Genomic DNA, 19,866 nt, shown 5'->3' with positions numbered 1-19,866 from the left:
AAAGAAAAGAATTTCCTCTGTAGTATTCAGCAGCTAATAAGTACTGGAAGGATTAAGATTCTTTAAAAGAAGTAATTTACAAATCTGTTTAACTTTCTGGCACCAGTTGATTTAAAAAAAAAAAAGTTTTCCACCAGAGTACCCCTTTAATAACTTCTTTCAAATGAAAATTTCTCAATGTATGGTTATACACTAATAATACATTTCATAAAGGCATATAATGAGATAAGAAAATCCTGAGATACGGCAGTCAGCACCACTCCACTCCCGACTTATGATTTAACCCTGCAGGTCTGTGCGCTCTGTAGATCACTCGGTGCCTGTGTCTGGAGTGCAGTATGCGCATTTATTCCACAAAAGAAAATAGTGACACTGCACCCAAAGTTCTACTTCATTCTTGCTACTTTATTGCCACTGGGCAAGGCTTACAATGAGGATGCACTACACCAAGGTGAGTGCATCCTCGTTGCAAGCCTTGCCAGTGGCAATAAAGCAGCAAGATTGAAATAGACCTTCAGGTGCCGTGTCACTATTTTCTTTTGTGGAATATATAATGAGATAAGATTAGTGGAGTCTGTGAGCCTTCACCTCCAGCAATCCCCTACCAATTTTCAAAGCCAGAACACCAAAAGAGTTTTTACTACTGTATATTAAAAGATTTCCAGTTTCCAATTCCAAGCAATGGCTTATTTAAATCAATAGCACTTAGAATATGGAATCAAAGATTTCCATTAATGGAAAACTCAAAGGACGAAAAGGGGTCTAGGTACTTTTAGACTATTGCAGCCTTTACATCATGGAAACTGGTGGGGGTTCTAGCTCATATACTCCATTCATATGTCATTTTAAAATGATTCATTTGAATGGATCTCCCATTTAATGGATATCCGTCAACTGTATTTGCTGTTAAGAGCTGCAGACACTGCTGGATATCTGTTAGAGTATATATAAATGTACCTTGAGCCACTGGTGGTTGCCAAACTTATAAAATCACCTATTAATTTCTCAGCCAAGTATCAAGAGGGCAGAACTGAGCAGGCTCACCTTTACCTCCCAGCCCCTCCGTGACTAATGTAAAGAGCCTGGTATGTCAACCAAGAACGGGATGGAAGGTGAGGGCTAGAATGTCAGGCATGCCAGGTTGTGGCACTTCAGCAGCTTGGCATGCCTCCCTGATGTACTGCTGAGAAATAAAAAGGCAGTTTTAGAAGTTTGGCAACCACCATAAGCTCCAAAAAAGGTACAATTTGCTTTTACACCCTAACAGCTATCCAGAGGGGTCTGCAACTCTTAACAACAAATACAGCTAACGGATTCCCTTTAAAGGGGTATTCCAGTTTAAAAAAAAAAAATTTCATATCAACTGGCTCCAGAAAGTTAAAAACAGATTTGTAAATTACTTCTATTAAAAAATCTAACAGGAGAGGTTTTCTATGGGGATTTGCTTCTACTCTGGACAGCTCCTGAGACAGGTGTCAGTAGAGAGCACTGTTGTCAGACAAAAACTTTAACAGCTGAAAAGTACTGGAAGCATTAAGATTTTTTTTAACAGAAGTAATTTAACTTTCTGGAGCCAGTTGATATGAAAAAAATAGTTTTTAACTGGAATGTCCCTTTAAAGAGATGTTCTGATGATACAGCTTTTTTTATTTTTTATTTACAGAACATTAAAAATAAAAAAAACCTATACACATGTATCCTAACTGCCCGCAGCTGCCATTCTGATGAAGTTGGATTCCCACTGATTCTCACTTCCTATGATGGGTTGACTCTGATGGAAATGCCCGCTTAGCCGATGACTGACTGTTGGGTCACCACTGCAGTCAGTGAATGGCTGAGCAGGCATTTTCTAAAGCGTTGAGCAGCAGGGAACTGGGGCAGGAGAGTATGCTTTCTTGTTGTTTGTATTCATTTATTTTTTAAAGCACCATGTTATAATACAACGCAAGCTGCTTGATGTATCATTTAGTGCAGTCATACTGCAGCATCTCTCAGTTTTCTAGAATGTTAATCTAAGGGAAATCTTTACAACCAAAGCTTACAAACTTTTGTAATAAACCACGGTATACACATGTAAGTAGGTTTCATAAATAGAATGTATAGATCACAGTAAGAAGTAAAATTGACCTAGATCCTTTAAAAAGTAAACCTAATAACAAAATATACAGTAAAAGCAGCTTTATAATCAGCAAAAAATCATTGGAGACAATTATTTATTAAAAAGACAAATAGCATGTCCAGACCTGGATGATGCATCCTTTAAGGGGATCAAGGATTCTGACTTTTCTGTCTTTACATGATGTAGCTAAAAGACTTCCATCTAGATTGAAGGACATAGAGAGAATGACATCTTTATGACACTCTATTGTCCTGACGGGACTGTAAATTATTGGCTCCTCATTGTTAAGATTCCATATCATAATCTGCAAAGTAAACAAAGTATAGGATTATACATATACCATGTTATGCCCTGGGAGTTCAGCCACTGGGACCCCCGCGATCACCTTCCCAGCCTCTCTGCATGAATGGAAAGTGTCTACCACAACACGAAGTGGTGGCCAATACACCCGCTCCATGCATCTCCGTGTATCTCCCACTCTCCCATAGAGATGAATGGATGGAGCGTTTCTGCGATCACTCTGAAATTACGCCAAGTGATTTTAGTCACAAGGCTTAAAGGGGTACTCCAGTGGAAAACAAGTTTTTTTGAATCACCTGGTGCTACAAAGTTAAACAGATTTGTAAATTACTTCTATTTAAAAATCCTAATCCTTCCAGTACTTATCAGCTGCTGTATGCTCCACAAGAAGTTGTATTTCTTTCTGGAGTTCTTATCAGTCTGACCACAGTGCTCTCTACTGACACCTCTGTCTGTATCAGGAACTGTCCAGAGTAGGAGAGGTTTGCTATGGGGATTTGCTCCTACTCTGGACAGTTCCTGACATGGACAGAAGAGTCAGCAGAGAGCACTGTAGTCAGACTGAAAAGACTTCCAGAAGGAAATACAACTTTCTGTGGAGCATACAGCAGCTGAAAAGTAGAGGAAGGATTAAGATTTATAGATAGAAGTAATTTATAAATCTGTTTAACTTTGCAGCAGAATACTCCTTTAATTTATCATCTGCATATCATCTGTTACTCTGCATAATGGACTAAGTATTATCTATTTTTTTTTTTTAATCAAACTCAGATACTGACAGATTCATTTTACTTGTTTTTATTTTTCTGATTGCAGAGAAGTGCTTTTTTTTCTGTATTTTCAGACATCTTGCCTAAGCTGCTTTTTACAGATTTTAGATATATGGTTTACAAGAGCAACTGGGACTATACATCTGAAGCAGACTCATTGTCCAGAAGAAAAGTTACTGAGTTACCCAAAGCAACCAATCATATTGCTTCTTTCATTTTTCAGAGGCCTTTTAAAAAATAAAAGAAGCGATCTGATTAGTTGCTATGGGCAAATCAGAAACTTTTCCTCTGGACAGGTTTTAATAAATCTCCTCCATTGACTTCCAAGAGAAAGTTATAAGCATGCTCAGTGACCTTTTTAGAGGTCTATGTGCCAGGAGGAAGAGGGAAGTGAGCATCACCTATCATGGATGGCATGCACCAGTGTTATCTATGTATATGTGTCACCAATCATTAAAATCCTGCCTGTGATCAAAATAAGTAGACTGCTGAGAAGGAAGTGCCAGCTTATTATTAGCTTAGTGGCCAGAATGAAAATTACAGGATTTCTGGTTTAAAAAATTGTTTATATCAAAACAGCAAAAAAATAAATAAATAAATAAAGCGAAATGAATAAAAACAATGTTTAATATTGCAAGTAAAGAGAGAGAGTGGCACTCACCAGTGTACACAAAAAAAAATTATCGTTTGTGCAGTTTTTTAAAACATGCAAGTGCAGTGGAAACTTGGATGCCCAATTAGTTACAACTGTTTGTATACAAAGTGTACCTCCATCTGTCCACTCCTCTCTGTGTTGTCAGAACTGGTAAAATACCCTGATGAAGTACACTTTGTGTACAAAACAGCTGTAACCAATTGGACTTCTGAGTTTCCCCTGCACTTGCAGATAGAGATATATATATGGCATGAACAATAAGAGTTTTTTTGCCGCACAAGACATTGGTGGTGACACTCTTCGTCTTTACTTGAAATATCATTTGTTTGCGTTTTGTGCTCATCTATCAAGTGGAGCACCCCAGTTTAAGGCATGGCTTCAGAGGTCTAGAGCCAATTCAGCAACTGTTGTGAGTACTCCTAGTGCTCCCTCCTGATGTTGTATACTAGGCAAAACACGCTTTCTTTGGTTTGCTGAATATTTAATATTGATTTACCTTGATTTGAAGAATAGGTAATTTTCTAATGACCGATTTCCTTTACAAAAGCAATCCATGATCCAATTTGTCTTGTTGGTTATGCACATAAATGTAGCTTCTCAGTAGAAAAAACTGAGCTTTACATAACTGAAGTTGTTACTACAGTGAATGCCATTTTACTTATTGAGAAAATACCAGCTATTCACCCAAAATTATTCGATAAGGTTTAGCAGCTTTGGTTGGCCTTGGTGTGTTCCCCAGATATGATGTATCATGTAAGGCTGTGACTGCTTTTTATATCAAGTTAGGTTATTTACTGTGAAGACCCTATACATGTGTTTACACTATTTGTGATATGTCAATATTTTCATTTTCTACTACCCTGTAATGCCATTCTTTGCTAATACCAATGATCACTCGTTGTTGTGCCTATTTTTAGACATGTACAGTCAGCTTGTATCTTTATTTGCTGTACCATGAAGATGTCAGTAAACTTTATATGTTTGAGACTAAAAAAAAATCACTGCATGTGGCTTACCTTGTAATCATAGGCAGTGCTGAGTATGATATTGCTAGCTGTGGGGTGCCATTCTATAAGACCGACTCTTCTAGAATGACCAAGAAGTTCTTTCCGTGCATTGGTTATATTCTTGGTTACAAAAGGCTTTGGAATGTCCCAAATTTTTACCTGTTTGTGGAAGAATATAAAAAGGTTTGAGAAAAAAGCCTTAAAGAGAAGCCATAAATTTATAATAAAACAAGCTCAGGGTGGGATTATTAAGAACAAGAGTTGTACTAACAGCTCAACATCACAAGCAACACTGTTTTGATAGTTCCCAAGTTAAGGACACAGTTACATAACACTCATTAATCTATATGTGGGTTTCATAAACTGTTTTAAATAGCCCTTTGGCAGTTCTCGGTTTCTTGACTACGTTTGCTGGCCACAACTAGACTGGAGGGGTCTGGGAGTTCCCTTAAAGGGATGCTCCAGGGGATTTAAGAAAAATAAAAATGCCCCAAACTCACCACAATACCTATTATATGTCCCCTGTAGTTATCCATGTGATTTTGCCAGCTCCTGTGGCCTCTGTTGTCTCCTGAACATTCTTTTTCCTTGCTTCCAGCCCAGACTACAACTCCCAGCAGTCAGTGCGGCTCTGTGCAATGGCTGCCAGCCAATTGCTTTTACTATCTGTGTGCATGCTGCGTTGTTGTAGACACACAGTGAGCAACACACACTGTACATGTTTTTTCAAACTATCCTTCCCCCCCAGCAATAAATCATGATATGCGCTAAATGCAGCAGTCAGTGATTAGATCTACAGCAGGCAAAGAGCAGCATTATGTTCTGAGTTGTGACTGAGAATCTTAACAGGAGACGCAAGCAAGGTTCTCACACAGGGAGGGGGAGGTGTGGCTGTGAAGCCAGAGAAGACATAAATCACGTGATGTTTGTCTTCCTGGAGGGTGGTGGCTAGAATCAGTGAGGGCTTTGCAAAGAGACAAGGTGGATTGGATAATGACGTCTTTCTCTCACTTCCTGCATGTAAGTGAAAGTTGAAAGAGGGAAACTGCTCTATATAGCTAATTAATGATATTTAGACAAATAAATAGCTTGGTGAGAGGGAAAGGATGGGCTATGGTTTTAGTTCCACGGAGTACCCCTTCAAGCTTGAGAAAGGTGCAGGTCCCCCTGGGACAGCTTTTGGATACGACCTAAATGGCCAGATAAGAAATCCCTTAAATGTATGTTTAAAAGAAAATGAAAACCACCATAATACAGGGTGATTACTTTTGTACCTTTTTTTTTGTTGTAAAGGCCTGTAGTTAAAGTAACATCAGTGGTAAATAGCCCGTGACGAAGTCAAGGCAAAACTGGTTAAGTTACTCATAACAACCAATCACATTCCATTTTCAAAAGCTAAATTGAAAATGTGATATCATCCATTCTTTTCTACAGAGGATACTCATTAGCCACTTCTACTTGAACATGTTAAAGGAAAGGTTTATGCCAAAGATATAGGAAGATCTGCCAAATCTACCAGCAGGATTGTACCTCCACAAAAACACTGGATCAGCCACAATTGAAACAACGATTCACCAATGTTGCACTTGCCTCCATGTTCGCCAGATCTAGAACCCTTCTTTCTGTGGGGCCTTATCAAGGACTAATGAGGGGGACGTGGCCTGAATGCCAGAGTGAGCGGTTGCATTCCCCAGGAGCTCCCGCTACCCTGGTGAATTAACCCTGTTTAATACTCACCCTGCCGTGCTGGTCTGTTGCCGGTGGGCAGCCGAACGCCGGGGGAGTCTGCAAGGAGCTGGTTGTTTCGGTCCCGTCGGCAGCTGCGGTCACGGGGGCAATCTGCTTCCGTGGGCCTGTGGATTCGGGTCCCAGGCAGCGTGGCGAGGAGAGACTTCAGTGCGGTGAGGTCCGGTGCTGCCATCCTCCAGGTCCTGAGCTGTGGAAGTGGTGGGGCAGTCCCTCCTACTGGCAGTGTTGGACTCTGGGTCTCTGGCCGTCCTGGAGCTGGGCGACATCTTTAGCCTATGTGGGCGGGGCCTAGCTGGTTGCTGTGGTTACTCCCGTGGCAGCTGGCAGGGGAGGTAGTGAAGGGGCTTGTGAGTGTTGTCCCCTGCTGCACAGCCTCCTGTGGGACAAAGTGCTGAGGGCATCCTGCTTGCTGTGGGCTGACATTATTAACCCTTTCTGGCCCTGCTGTCCGGCTACTTTCTGCTGTCTGGCCTGCATCACGAGGTTATCTCCTTGGACTGTCCTGTGCATGCTTCCTCCCCACCTGGTCTGCTACTGGCATTGCTGACTGAGTACCCTGAAAGAGACCTGAGTGATAGCTGGGACTGGTGGTGCCTTCCCCAATTGCTACAGACAATACTTAATTTCATCAAGGGAGTGCAGTGCTTCTGGGACTTTCATACTAGTGACTTTCTACCTGCTCAGTGTGCCCTGTTAGTCATTGGTGGCTCCCGTGGTAAATGTGGCCATAGGAAATCCACACAGAATGCTGATGCCTCCAGGCAGACCTCGGATGAGGATGCCTCCTCTGATGATGGATCCTCTCAATCCTGTGGCCCTTCTCATCAGGATTCTGGAGCTCAGACCCCGCTTGCTACTAAAGTATCTGTGCACGCGGCGAAGGTGCTGAACCAGTTTTCAAGACCTCCAGACGGACATGGGGGTGCCTCTCCAGTTGCACCTTTAGCCTTGCTGGAGGCTCTCCGGCTTCTCAACAGAGCCTATCCTCTGAAAGACCTGTTTATGATGCAGCTGCTCTGGATCAGCGGTTTTCAAATTGTTGTCTGCTTTTACTTCCTGTCAATCCATCATGGTGACGAAAGTTGATGAATTGCGTCACGGATTCGCTATTTTGTGCCATCATACCCAGAAGATCCATGAGCACACTGAAGAAGTGGAACGTAGAGTCTCTATGGTGGAAGATACTCTTCATCCTTTGCCGGACAGGGTGCACTCACTACAGCGCCAGGTGATGGGAGTTCTGAGTCGGTTGGATGATATGGAGAATCACCTGCGGCGCAACAATATCTGCCTGGTGAGCCTTCCTGAAAAAGTGGAGGGGAATGATCTGGTGCTCTTCCTTGAAATGTGGACCAAAGATCTCCTTCCAGTGGACACTTTCTCTCCATACTTCTCAGTTAAACGAGTGCACAGAGTCACGGCTAGACCTCCATGTCCTTTTCTGGCCAAGCTTCTCCACTTCAAGGATAGAGATGCTATTTTGCAAGCTGTCAGAATTAAGGGGGAGGTCATTTATGAAGGGAGCAGAGTATCCTTTTATCCTGACTTCTGTGAAGCTCCGCAAGCAAAGGGTGCAGTTTACCGAGGTCCGGTCGAAGCTACGTGCCAAAGGTTATCGCTATTCCATGCTTTATCCTGCTCGCCTGCGAGTGGTAGATGGAACTTCTAAGTTCTTCACCTCCCTGATGGACGCTCTTCACTGGGTGGATGCTGCACCTCCTGTTAGACATCCGGACTGAACTTTCATAGACTGCCCTGCACATAACTCCTCTCACTATGTTTCTTTGGTTTTAGATAGCGGAAGGGAGTTAGATTGTTGGGGACTCCATAGGTTCCGGTTCTCCTTAGGATTCCCCTGGGTGCTTTCTTGTTACTGGCCGATTTACTGTGGGTGGGGTAGCGGGAGTGCTCTGTTTAGGTATTGTTTTTCCTTTGTTAGGTTGCTTGGCATTTTGTGAACGCTCCGCAGTAGTTGTATTTTTTGGGTATAGGTCTGCACAGTGTTAGGGGATAGTAGTTACTATGTCCCATTTAGTGTTAGACAAGGAACTATTGGGATTGTTCTGTTTTACCTTTTGTTGTTTTTGTTTTTCTGTTTGATGTTTGTGAGCAGTTTGTCTTTTTGTGGTATGCGAGTGGTGTGTGTGGTCCTGGTGCTCAGTCCTTCCTCCTTCTGGTCTTCCCTTATTTCCTACTGTTCATATATCTGGCTGCGTCTAGTGATGGGGACCTTAAAAGTTATTAGCTGGAATGTTTGGGGGCTTAACTCCAAGTTTAAAACATTATTTGCTTGCTGGAGACTCACATCACAGGCCAGAAGGTGCTTTCACTGAAGAGGGCGTGGATAGCATAGGGATACCATGCCTCATACTTAATTATGCCAGGAAGTCTCGATTTTAGTTACTAAGTCCCTGCCATTGGTGGTTTCCAAAGTAGCTTGTGAGGTTTGTGATACTGCATTGTGCTATGGGCTCTTTTTCCTTTGTTCTCGTTTTTGTGTATGTTCCTCCTCCATTTCAGGTCTCTGTCTTGGGAGTCAATTACTAACAAACTTTTGTCTTTTCCCTCTGATCCTGTTTTACTTGTGGGAGATTTCAATGTTGTTCCAGATTCTCAGCACAATCGTACCACTGCTATTGACCGTGACTCCTCATCTTTTAATATCTGGCGCATGGCGTTGGGTCTTTCTCCTTCTACTCTGCTGCCCATAGATCCTTCTCTCGCATTGATTTTGCTCTGGTGTCAGAGGATCTCCTCCAGGCGGTAAGAGATGTTTCCTACACCATTAGCAGATCTCAGACCACTCTGCTATATTGGTAGTTCTCAATCTGGGTCCTAGTCCCCCTTCCCGTATTTGGTGCATGCACCCGGGTTGGCTACAGGCTGAGGCGGTGGTGGAGGCTTTGAAGGTTGCCCATACTGAGTACTGGGAGCATAATACTTCGTATCCCGATCCCCTCATTCAGTGGGATGCTTACAAAGCTACAATTAGGGGTGCTTTTAAAGCAGGGGTAGCGGGTCTGCGGAAGCTCAGGTTGGCCACAGAGACTAAGTTGGTACATGAAGTTAGTGCTTTAGAGGCGGCTTATATTAAAGATCCTACTCCGGATAGTGAAAGGGCGTGGGCTAAAGCGCAGAGGTCTCTGTTGGTTGTCCAGAAGGATAGGGTTCAATTGAGGTTGGTAGATAGTGAAGCGGCACTCTTTGCATTTGGGGATAAGAATGGGAAGCTTCTAGCATACTTATAAAAGGCTAGTTGCCCTGCCACTTCTATTCCTTGTATTAAGGTAAGGATGGTTCTATATTGTCTGAACCTCAATTAATTAACTGTTTTTAGGGATTTCTACTCCTCCTTATATTCTGCTCCTTCTAGACCTTGTCAGGGGGAACTTCTGTTTTTTCTGCAGGACCTAGCCCTTCCGAAGCTTAGTAGTGCTCAGGCAGAGGCTTTCGATACCCCTTTTACGCTGGAGGAGGTGGCACAGGCTATTAAGGATCTTCCCTCTGGGAAGACACCGGGTTTAGATGAGTTGATGGTTGATTGGTATAGGATGAATGAGGAGAGTTTAGCCCCTATACTCTTCAATTGTTTCAATCTGTGGCAGAGGCTGACACTTTTCCGGACTCTATGCTTGATGCTTTGATAGTGGTACTCCCCAAGCCAGGGAAAAATCTGTTGCTACCTGATTCCTACAGACCTATTTCCCTTTTGAATGTTGATATTAGGATCTTTGAGAAAATACTGGCTACTCACCTATGTGGGGTTATTGGCTCTATCATTCATCCAGACCAAACCGGGTTCAGGCCGGGTAGGGCTACTGATGTTAACATGAAACGCCTACAGCTTAATATTGCTTCAGTGGGGGATGGCTTTTCTACTGGGGTGGTGGTTAGTCTAGATATCTATAAAGCTTTTGATTCTGTATTGTGGCCGTATCTCTGGGAGGTCTTGGGCGTGCCTGGGTCCGCTTGTTGTATGAGGGCTTGTTTTTGCACAAAGCAAGGGTGCCTATTATTTACCATTCCATTTTGCGCGTTTGCGATTGAGCCATTGGCAGCTCAACGAGAGACCCCACTATCTGTGGTATTCCCAGAGGTTACATTGTCTAGAAAGAGTCCCTTTATGCAGATGACACACAAGTATACTTAGCAGATGCAGGAAGTTCCCTTGTTTCTCTGATTGACCTACTTGATTGGTTTAGCTCTATACAGTGATCCCTCAATTTACAATGGCCTCAACATACAATATTTTCAACATACAATGGTCTTTTCTGACCATTGTAACTTGAAATCAGACTCAACATATAATGCTACGGACAGTCCAGATCTGTGAAACTTGTCAATGACTGTAAGAACTGACCAATCGGAATGGGCATTTCACTGGTAAAACCCCTGTATTTCTAAAGTGTATGCACTGACTGGCTGTCCTGTAGCGCCCCCTACAGTACAGGTTGGTACTACATGTTCTGTACTTCTCTTTACCTGTGCCAGGGCTAGCTGCTCCAGGTGGGGGCAGCTCTATTTTACTTTTCTAGGACATGTGTGTACTGTACAGGACCCTGAAGAAGATCCTGTCCTCTACATAGACAGTGATTTTCAGCTTCCAGCAGATCTTCTTACTTTTCTATGTAAGGACTTGCTTTATCTGTATTAGTTATCCACTTAGTTTCCTTTAGTCCTCACTTTTACAATTTTTTGGATGACATTTTGGGGCTTCAGAACCAATTACCTGGTTTTCATAGAGTTATGGTATCAGCAAACAATGGTTTCAACATACAATGGTCGTCCTGGAAAAGATTAATATTGTAACTTGAGGGACCACTGTATTAGGATTACGGGTAAATTGGGCTAAATCCTCTCATGTCATTTTCACCTGACGTTCCACTTCCCTCTTCTCCTTCAGCGGGGGTACAAATGGTTTCCAGCGTTAGGTATCTTGAGGTGGAGGTTACTGCATCTCTGGTTGATTATATGTCCCTGAATTTAGACCCGCTCCTGATTTCTACAGTGGATCGATTACATGCCTGGTCCTCCGTCCCCCTCTCCCTAGCTGGAAGAATTAATATTTTTAAAATGATTTACCTACCTAAATTCCATTATCTCTTTCATCTGGCTCCTGTGGTTCCCCCTAAGAAACATTTTAATAAACTGTGTGATGCTCTGGGATCCTTCTATTGGCAGGGAAAGTCTCCCTGACTCGGTTGGGCCCTCCTTCAGGCTCCTAAACGGCATGGTGGTTTAGCTGCTCCCGATGTATCAGGGATGTGGAAATGATATCGCCCGACGCCCGGGACATGCAGTTTTGGGCGCTGGGCAGGTGGATTCTTCCGGCATTTAGCCCGGCTTCGGGCAAGCAGCTCTAAATGCCAGAGGAATTTGAAAAATGTGTGCAGCGTTTGTATTGTACCTGCGGCCTCCTTCCAGGACGCCGGGACGCATAGGCAGGGGCGTGACGCTGACGTCCCGTGCGGCGCCTGGGATGACGTCACCTGACGCGCGCATCGTGCATCCCCGGCCCGCGCATCCCCCGGCCCGCGCATCGTGCAACCCCCGACCCGCGCATCGTGCATCGTGGATCCCCCGGCCCGAAAGTAAGGTCCTGCGATCTTTACAGGCAGCAGTAAGTGTAAAACATCCATAGAGATATTTTTGTAAGGGGGTATGCTTGTTTAAATAGGAACCCTACCTGGGTGATCATGTATATCTGGGGGCCTGTACACCAATTGGGAACCCCTATCTCTTTATCAGGTGGGGCGCCAGCTGTTGCAAAACTACAACTCCCAGCATGCTCGGACAGCCAATGGCTGTCTGGGCATGCTGGGAGTTGTAGTTTTGCAACAGCTGGAGGCTTCCTGGTTGGAGAAACAGCGGTATACTGGCTGCACAGTGTTTCCCAAGCAGGGTGCCTCCAGCTGTTGCAAAACTACAACTCCCAGCAACATGTTGGACTATATAGTAGTATATAGTATAGATAAGTGTTTCCCAACCAGGGTGCCTCCAGCTGTTGCAAAACTACAACTCCCAGCATGCTCGGACAGCCAATGGCTGTCTGGACATGCTGGGAGTTGTAGTTTTGCAACAGCTGGAGGCTCCCTGGTTTCTAGAAACAGCGGTATACTGGTTGCACAGAGTGTCACAGCTCACTCCCCCACTGTGACACACAGGTCCCAGCACATAGAAGATGCCCTATTATCCTTATGTGCGGGCGGCGAAAATGCACGTTTATATAAAAAAAAACATACCATTATTCGGTATGAACAGGTATACCGCCCAGCCCTAGGGGTCATATATATCTGGGGGCCTGTACACCTATTGGGAACCCCTATCTCATCATCATCACCCCCCCGCAGCGCGATCGCGGGGGGAGATCCACTATAGAGGTAGCCGGAGGGCTTACCTCTGCTTCCTGCTGTCCCGCTCTGTCATTGATAGATCCTGGCTGGACCAGGCTCTATCAATGGATCACAGAGCACACAGATCAATGGAGTTCAATAGAACTCTATTCATCTGTATGAGGAATCTAATGATTCCTCCTATAAATCTAATAAAGTGTAAAAAAAAAAAAAAGTTTTAATAAAAGTTTGAAAGACACACATTAACCCAGTGGTCTTCAAACTGTTCCCCTCCAGATGTTACAAAACTACAATTCCCAGCATGCCAGGACAGCTGTTGGCTGTCCAGGCATGCTGGGAGTTGTAGTTTTGCAACATCTGGAGGGCCAAATTTTGAAGACCGCTGCATTAACCCCTTCTATGTTAAAAGTTCAAATCACCCCCTTTTCCTATATAAAAACATGTAAACATAATAAAAATAAACATATTTGGTATCGCTTCGTGCGTAATTGTACAGCCTATTAAAATATAACATTATGTATCCCGTACGGTAAATGTAAAAAAAATACCAAACCACAGATTTGCAATTTTTATAATATCCCAGAAAAAAAAGTTAAAAAGCACTTAAAAAGTCAGATCAATACCAAAATGGTACCGATACAAAAAAACAGATTATGGCGCAAAAAATTAGCCCTCATACAGCCTGGTATGCGGAAAAAAAATAAAGCTACAGGGGTTAAAAAATGGCAATTAAAAAAATTTGAAAAAGTTCAGAATTAGTAAAACATGACGTAAACGATACAAATCTGGTATCGCTGTAATCAGGCGCCTAAAGTATAAAACTAACATGTTAACTCAACCACAAGGTAAATGGAGCAGAAAAGAAAAACCACCAAATCTGCAAAATTATCTTTTACTATTCCAATTTCACTTCACCTAATATATATTTTTTGGTTTGGAGAATAGGTTATTGAAAAATTAAAATGTATCCTTATAGTAGGTAGTTATGGCTATTATAGGGCGAGGAGGAAAAAATCAGAGCGTAAAAGTGAAAATTGGCCGGACAAGTGGATCATCATGAGGGACAAGTAGATTTTGCTCCATGTTAGTCCCGTGGACAAGTAGTTTTTTTTATAAAATTTTCACACCCCTGTGTATATAACTATTTTCTTTCCTCTCAGTTGGTCTATGCAGCATGGTGGATTGACCTGGATCTGTCAAACTCGACGACTGCCTTGGCTGGGGCACTTATGGGCTCCTATGACGCTCTCACTAACTCGCTATACTGGTATCGTTCTCTCTCTTCTTATCTTCTTCCCCTGAAAACTATAGCTAAAGTGTGGTCCGTGGTGTCGAGCAAGTTCCCACAGCCTATGGTGTCTCCTAGGGCACCCTTGTGGGGGAATGTTCATTTAACTCACCTACATGGGTTACAGGAAGCCAGCTTCTGGGGTTCTCATGGAGTCAAATTTGTGATTCATTTGTTCCGAGAGGATTAGGTCTTCTTGTCCTTCATGGAAATGAAAGAACGTTATGGCATCCCTGTAAGTGCCTTTTATAAGTATCTTCAGCTGAGGCATGTGGCCCAGCACAATTTGGCTCCCTGACATTTACTCTTGCTTTTTCTGATGTGGAGATTCTTCTGGGCACCACGGATTTTTCTAAACCCCTTACTCAGTCCTATGCTCTCTTCCAGACACTGGGACCTAGCCCGTTTTATAACGCTTATCATAAATGGGTGGCTGATGTTCCTGATTTGTGTGAGTGCCAGTGGAAGGAAGTTGAAGGCTCGTATTACTCCACAGTAGTCATTAGTTATATGTTAATTCAGTCTCGGTATGTTTTTAAGGTTATATTATACCCCTGCTAAGCTGAAGTGTATAGGGGTTTCCCCGTCAGATTTATGTTTCTGCTGATCTATGGATGTTGGTACCTTTTCGCATATGGTTTGGGAGTGTCCGGTTATTGCCTCTTTCTGGAGGGAAGTAATGGGGTTTTTGGCCGATAATTTGGATTTCCCCTTCCTGCTTACCCCGGTGGTGTGCTTGTTGGGAGTCCTGAATGAAATTTATTGATCCGTTTCTTGCTGTTCTGTGCCCGTAAGGTGGTGGTGATGGAGTGGAAGGATACCTCCTCTCCGCCTTTGTCTCGCTGGCTAAACTTGGTAAATAAATATGTCCTGTTGTACCAAGTCTTGTATAAGAGTCATAGATGGGGGCTTCTCTGGATGGTACTGGGGATGCCCTTTTCTTATTAGCATGATTGCCACTCCTGTTATTTTCTCCCTGTCATACTGTTGGAGTTGACCTGTGGACCTACAGAGGCACTTGTTATGTGTTGCACCTTATTGTGCGGTTTATTTTATGTAAAACAATACTTTAATAGATAAATACTTTTAAAAAAAATTATCAAAGACTAATCACTGAAACTGTTGAGTCTATTTCTGAGGACATGCTGATACACACCTGGACAGAACTTACCTACCACCTAGGCATCTGCTATGTCATAAATGGAAATCACTTTGAAAGTGTGTCTTTTCATGTTAATACAGTTGAATTATGAATATGAAGGCTATTACTCTGCACCATCCTTTTTAAATCACCCCGTACAGTAATGTCTGTATTGGCGCAGGAATTTGGATTCCATGTAAGGGATATTTGTATAAATTATTGTGAAGACATAGAAAGAAAGAGTTTTTTCTCTATATTTCCACTTAAGATCAGAGCAACATAACACAACTAGCCATTTTATCAGGTGATTAAAAGGAAATCTGTCATCAGTTTTACCTGCACTAACCTGTTGGTACAGACAGGTAGTGCAGGTGACACTGATGACAACAAGTACCTGGTCCCGCTCTGTGCTCTGGTTTTCTGGCTATCCTCTTCGGTATCTTCTGCTCCAGGCCCAACTTAGAGCAAGGGCGGAGCTTAGGGACATCATCGCTTCTGTTTGCTAGCAGCGGGACCCAGCAGAGACGTCACTAAGCTCAGCCTGTGCTCCAAGTCAGGCCCAGAGCGGAAGATACCGAAATGGATAGCCGGAGAACCGCAGCACAGAGCGGGTCCAGGTAAGCATCATTGTCATCTGCACTACCTGTCTGTACCGAAAGGTTAGTGCAGGTGAAACAGATGACAGATTTCCTTTTAAAAATAATTTTTACTCATAGTTTTCTCTGAATACACAAGTCATGAACAAGGACTCACAAGAGCAAATACAATTTTTTAGAAAACAAAGTGACTTTTCCTGACTGTGGCTTGTATGTAACAGTAGCCATTTAGATTTTCTTTTAATGTATATAAATATAGCAATGGCAATTATGCAGGAAATAACATTGCAGACATTTCATGGCAATATTCCTATAATAAATAACTTATATTGCTTTGTATTATACCTTCTACAATGATCTCTTGAACTTGAAATAAATTCCTAACTTCAGTTTTACAGTAAAATATTTCAATGATTAGCAGGGATAAAATAGTTGTCAAAACTTTTCCTTTAGAAAAAACAATATAGTATACTAGTCATTCACAGAATTATCAGTTGCTTTCATGATAACCTAGGGTTTAGAATGAATAAAATGTGGCTGCATTTCAACATCTTCTGAGACCACATTAGATAAGATAATGTTATTAATATTAAAATCTAACCTCTTATGAACTTACAGAAGCATCTTCAGAACAGGAAGCAATGACGTAGTCATCAAAGGGGTTCCACTTGATGTCCAGCACATTTCCTCTGTGACCAGAAACTTTAGGATAATGAGGATCGAGCTTTCCTGACTTCAAACAAAAACACAAAATTTATAACCACGTGCAAATAATATGAGGGGAATTTATCAAGGATGGTGGTTATAGGACATATATATGTTTTTTTTGTTGCAACTTTTCCCCAAGTCGCACATGATAAATTCATAACCATATTATATATATATATATATATATATATATATATATATATATATATATATATATTGTTATATACAGACCTCCAGTTTACATGCTGCCTAATCTTATAACATCTAGTGCTGGAGGGAAGCAAATAGGACAGAGGTAGGGGGGGCAACCTCATATATCTTACTTCTGTGCAGGAACTCCCCCTGTTCATTAAGAGGAGAGTGCTTAAGGACCTGAGTCAAATGACCGGCAGGTCCTTAAGCCTTACTGCACAGGGAAGAAGGGAGGAAGAAGACCGAGAGTTAGGTGTGTGTGCACTCACTATTTTGCTGTTACATTATGTCTTATTCTCCACACTCCTCCAGAACTGTACTCACTATTCTGCTGTTACATCATGCTTTATGCCCCAGTCACCTCCAGACAGGGTTGCCATCAGAAATGTTGGCGCACTTGCACAGCTAAAGTACCCCAGGTAGGTAGTTCCCCCATAAGGTAATGCCCCTAGATAGGTCCTCAAGAAAAGGATCAATGAAATGACATCATCACGGGGCCTGCAGCGCAAGTCTAAGTTACTGTACGTACATTATGTACGCTATTAGTGTTCTGAGCTGCAGTTGCGGCAACGGGGGTGAACTGGCTGTGCCCCCCCTGAAGGCAGCCCTGCTTCGACAGCTGCAACACTATTCCACTGTTACATTATGCCCTATCCTTCAGTCACCTCCATAGCTGCAGTCATTATTCTACTGTTAGCTCATGTGTTATCCTCCTGTTACCTCCAGAGCTGCACTCACTATTCTGCTCTTACATCATATCTTATACTCTAGTCATCTCCAGAGCTGCAGTCACTATTCTGCTATTATATCCTGAATTATCCTTCTGTCACCTCCAGAGCTGCACTCACTACTCTGCTGTTACGATAGGTCTTACACTGCAGTCTCCTCCAGACCGGCACCGGCTATCTAAGGTTGATAGGAGTTGCCTGTTCACTTGCTGCTTACAGAAAATGTGTCATCAGAAGTGATCCATTGTTTAAATCATGTTTTTTGTTAATCATATTTTTCGGAAAATTATTGGTGATACTTTTTCTAATTTTCCATTTTAATATCTATATTTTACAATAATCCTGAAATCTTGCAGTTTAGAATCTAAAACGAAGGCTTAAACTAAGCTGAGACTTCCTGTTCTGTACAGATCATTTCCCAGTAATGCCTTTCTTCTCAGGAGTACAATGAAAGGTGACTCCAGTGTATAGATAACACTGTAACCACCACCATTTACAGTAGAGAACAGCACCCCCTCCCTATAGAATGATCTCTGAGAAGGTCATGGAGATTGCCCAGTAGTGTCTCTTGGGACAGGTCCTATCTATAATTGTCTATGATCCATGGGTCCTGCTATAAAGCAGCTCTCACAAAAAAAATGGCAGCCCCCCTCCAAAAAAAAAAAAAATATTACAATCAGAAAATAGAAACATTAGAAATAAAGAAAAATGATTCAGCGTCTGTCTATAAAATTAATCAAGAAAAATAATATCTACCGTATATACTCGAGTATAAGCCGAGTTTTCAGCACGATTTTTCGTGCTGAAAACACCCCCCTCGGCTTATACTCGAGTGAACTCTCCACCCTCAGTGGTCTTCAACCTGCGGACCTCCAGAGGTTTAAAAACTACAACTCCCAGCAAGCCCGGGCAGCCATCGGCTGTCCGAGCTTGCTGGGAGTTGTAGTTTTGAAACCTCTGGAGGTCCGCAGGTTGAAGACCACTGCGGCCTTCGACATCATCCAGCCCCCTCTCACCCCCTTTAGTTCTGTACAGTACTCGCCTCCGCTCGGCGCTGGTCCGGTGCTGCAGGACTGTCCGGTGGGGAGGTCGTCCGGTGGGATAGTGGTTCCGGGCTGCTATCTTCACTGGGGAGGCCTCTTCTCCGCACTTCGGGCCCGGCCCCAGAATAGTCACGTTGCCTTGACGACGACGCAGAGGTACGTTCATTACCAACGTCCTTCTGCGTCATCGTCAAGGCAACGCCTCTATTCCGGGCCCGCAGCACGGAGAAGAGGCACCCCCGGTGAAGATAGCAGCCCGGAAACCACTATCCCACCGGACGACCTCCTCTCCGCACAGCCCGGCAGCACCGGACCAGCGCCGAGCGGAGGGGTGTACTGTACAGAACTAAAGGGGGTGAGAGGGGCTGGATGATGTAGAAGGCTGCAGTGGTCTTCAACCTGCGGACCTCCAGAGGTTTCAAAACTACAACTCCCAGCAAGCCCGGACAGCTGATGGCTGCCCGGGCTTGCTGGGAGTTGTAGTTTTGAAACCTCTGGAGGTCCGCAGGTTGAAGACCACTGAGGGCGGATGATGACAAGAGGATGATGACAAGGGATTGATGAAGGGGGGTGGGGATGATGACAAGGGGATGATGACAAGGGGATGATGAAGGGGGGGTGTGGGATGATAAGGGGATGATGAAGGGGGGATGATGACAGGGTGATGATCATGAGGGTCTGGATGATGACAGGGGGGGATGATGTATTTCCCACCCTAGGCTTATACTCGAGTCAATAACTTTTCCTGTGATTTTGGGGTGAAATTAGGGGCCTCGGCTTATATTCGGGTCGGCTTATACTCGAGTATATACGGTAGGTAATATATTCCCTTTAACTTAGCTCACCCCATGGCAAGGAGTTTTTCACTTTGTGTTAATGTTGAAGCTGACTGGGGGATAAATTACTCTAGTATCACAAATCTTGTATGCAACAAATATTAAGAAGCTTAACCAATAAAATGATGTATTTAATTTTGGCCTTAAAATAACACACAATCTTAAAACAATCTTATTAAGTAATACTAGCTAGTGTTCCCTATTATCATAATCACAGTTTTAATCCTCTGAGCTCTGTAGAAATTTATTACAGGGATATTTTACTCTATAAACTCAAGGAATCCAAATTATGTCACAATAATCTTGTTGAAAAAACACAGATCTACAGTATATTTCGCAGATTTATGGTGTATTTACAGTCGGATGTGAAACCGTTACAGT

The 19,866-nt window shown here is 43.0% G+C and overlaps 1 protein-coding gene across 2 annotated transcripts in view; it reads right to left on the bottom strand.

The window, feature by feature from the left end:
* CORO2A (coronin 2A) overlaps positions 1 to 19,866 on the bottom strand; it is a 179,944-nt gene that overhangs the window by 50,634 nt on the left and 109,444 nt on the right. For both annotated transcript variants that reach the window (XM_056518821.1, XM_056518831.1), the window contains exons 3-5: positions 16,595 to 16,711; positions 4,861 to 5,010; positions 2,244 to 2,423 (exon numbers count right to left, since the gene is read on the bottom strand). In XM_056518821.1, coding sequence (XP_056374796.1) covers positions 2,244 to 2,423; positions 4,861 to 5,010; positions 16,595 to 16,711 — 447 coding nt within the window. The remainder of the gene's footprint in view (positions 1 to 2,243; positions 2,424 to 4,860; positions 5,011 to 16,594; positions 16,712 to 19,866) is intronic.

Source organism: Hyla sarda, chromosome 1, assembly GCF_029499605.1.
Source record: "Hyla sarda isolate aHylSar1 chromosome 1, aHylSar1.hap1, whole genome shotgun sequence".
NCBI lineage: Eukaryota > Metazoa > Chordata > Amphibia > Anura > Hylidae > Hyla > Hyla sarda.
Note: the sequence above shows the minus strand (reverse complement) of the source record. Positions and strands in the feature narration are given on the sequence as shown.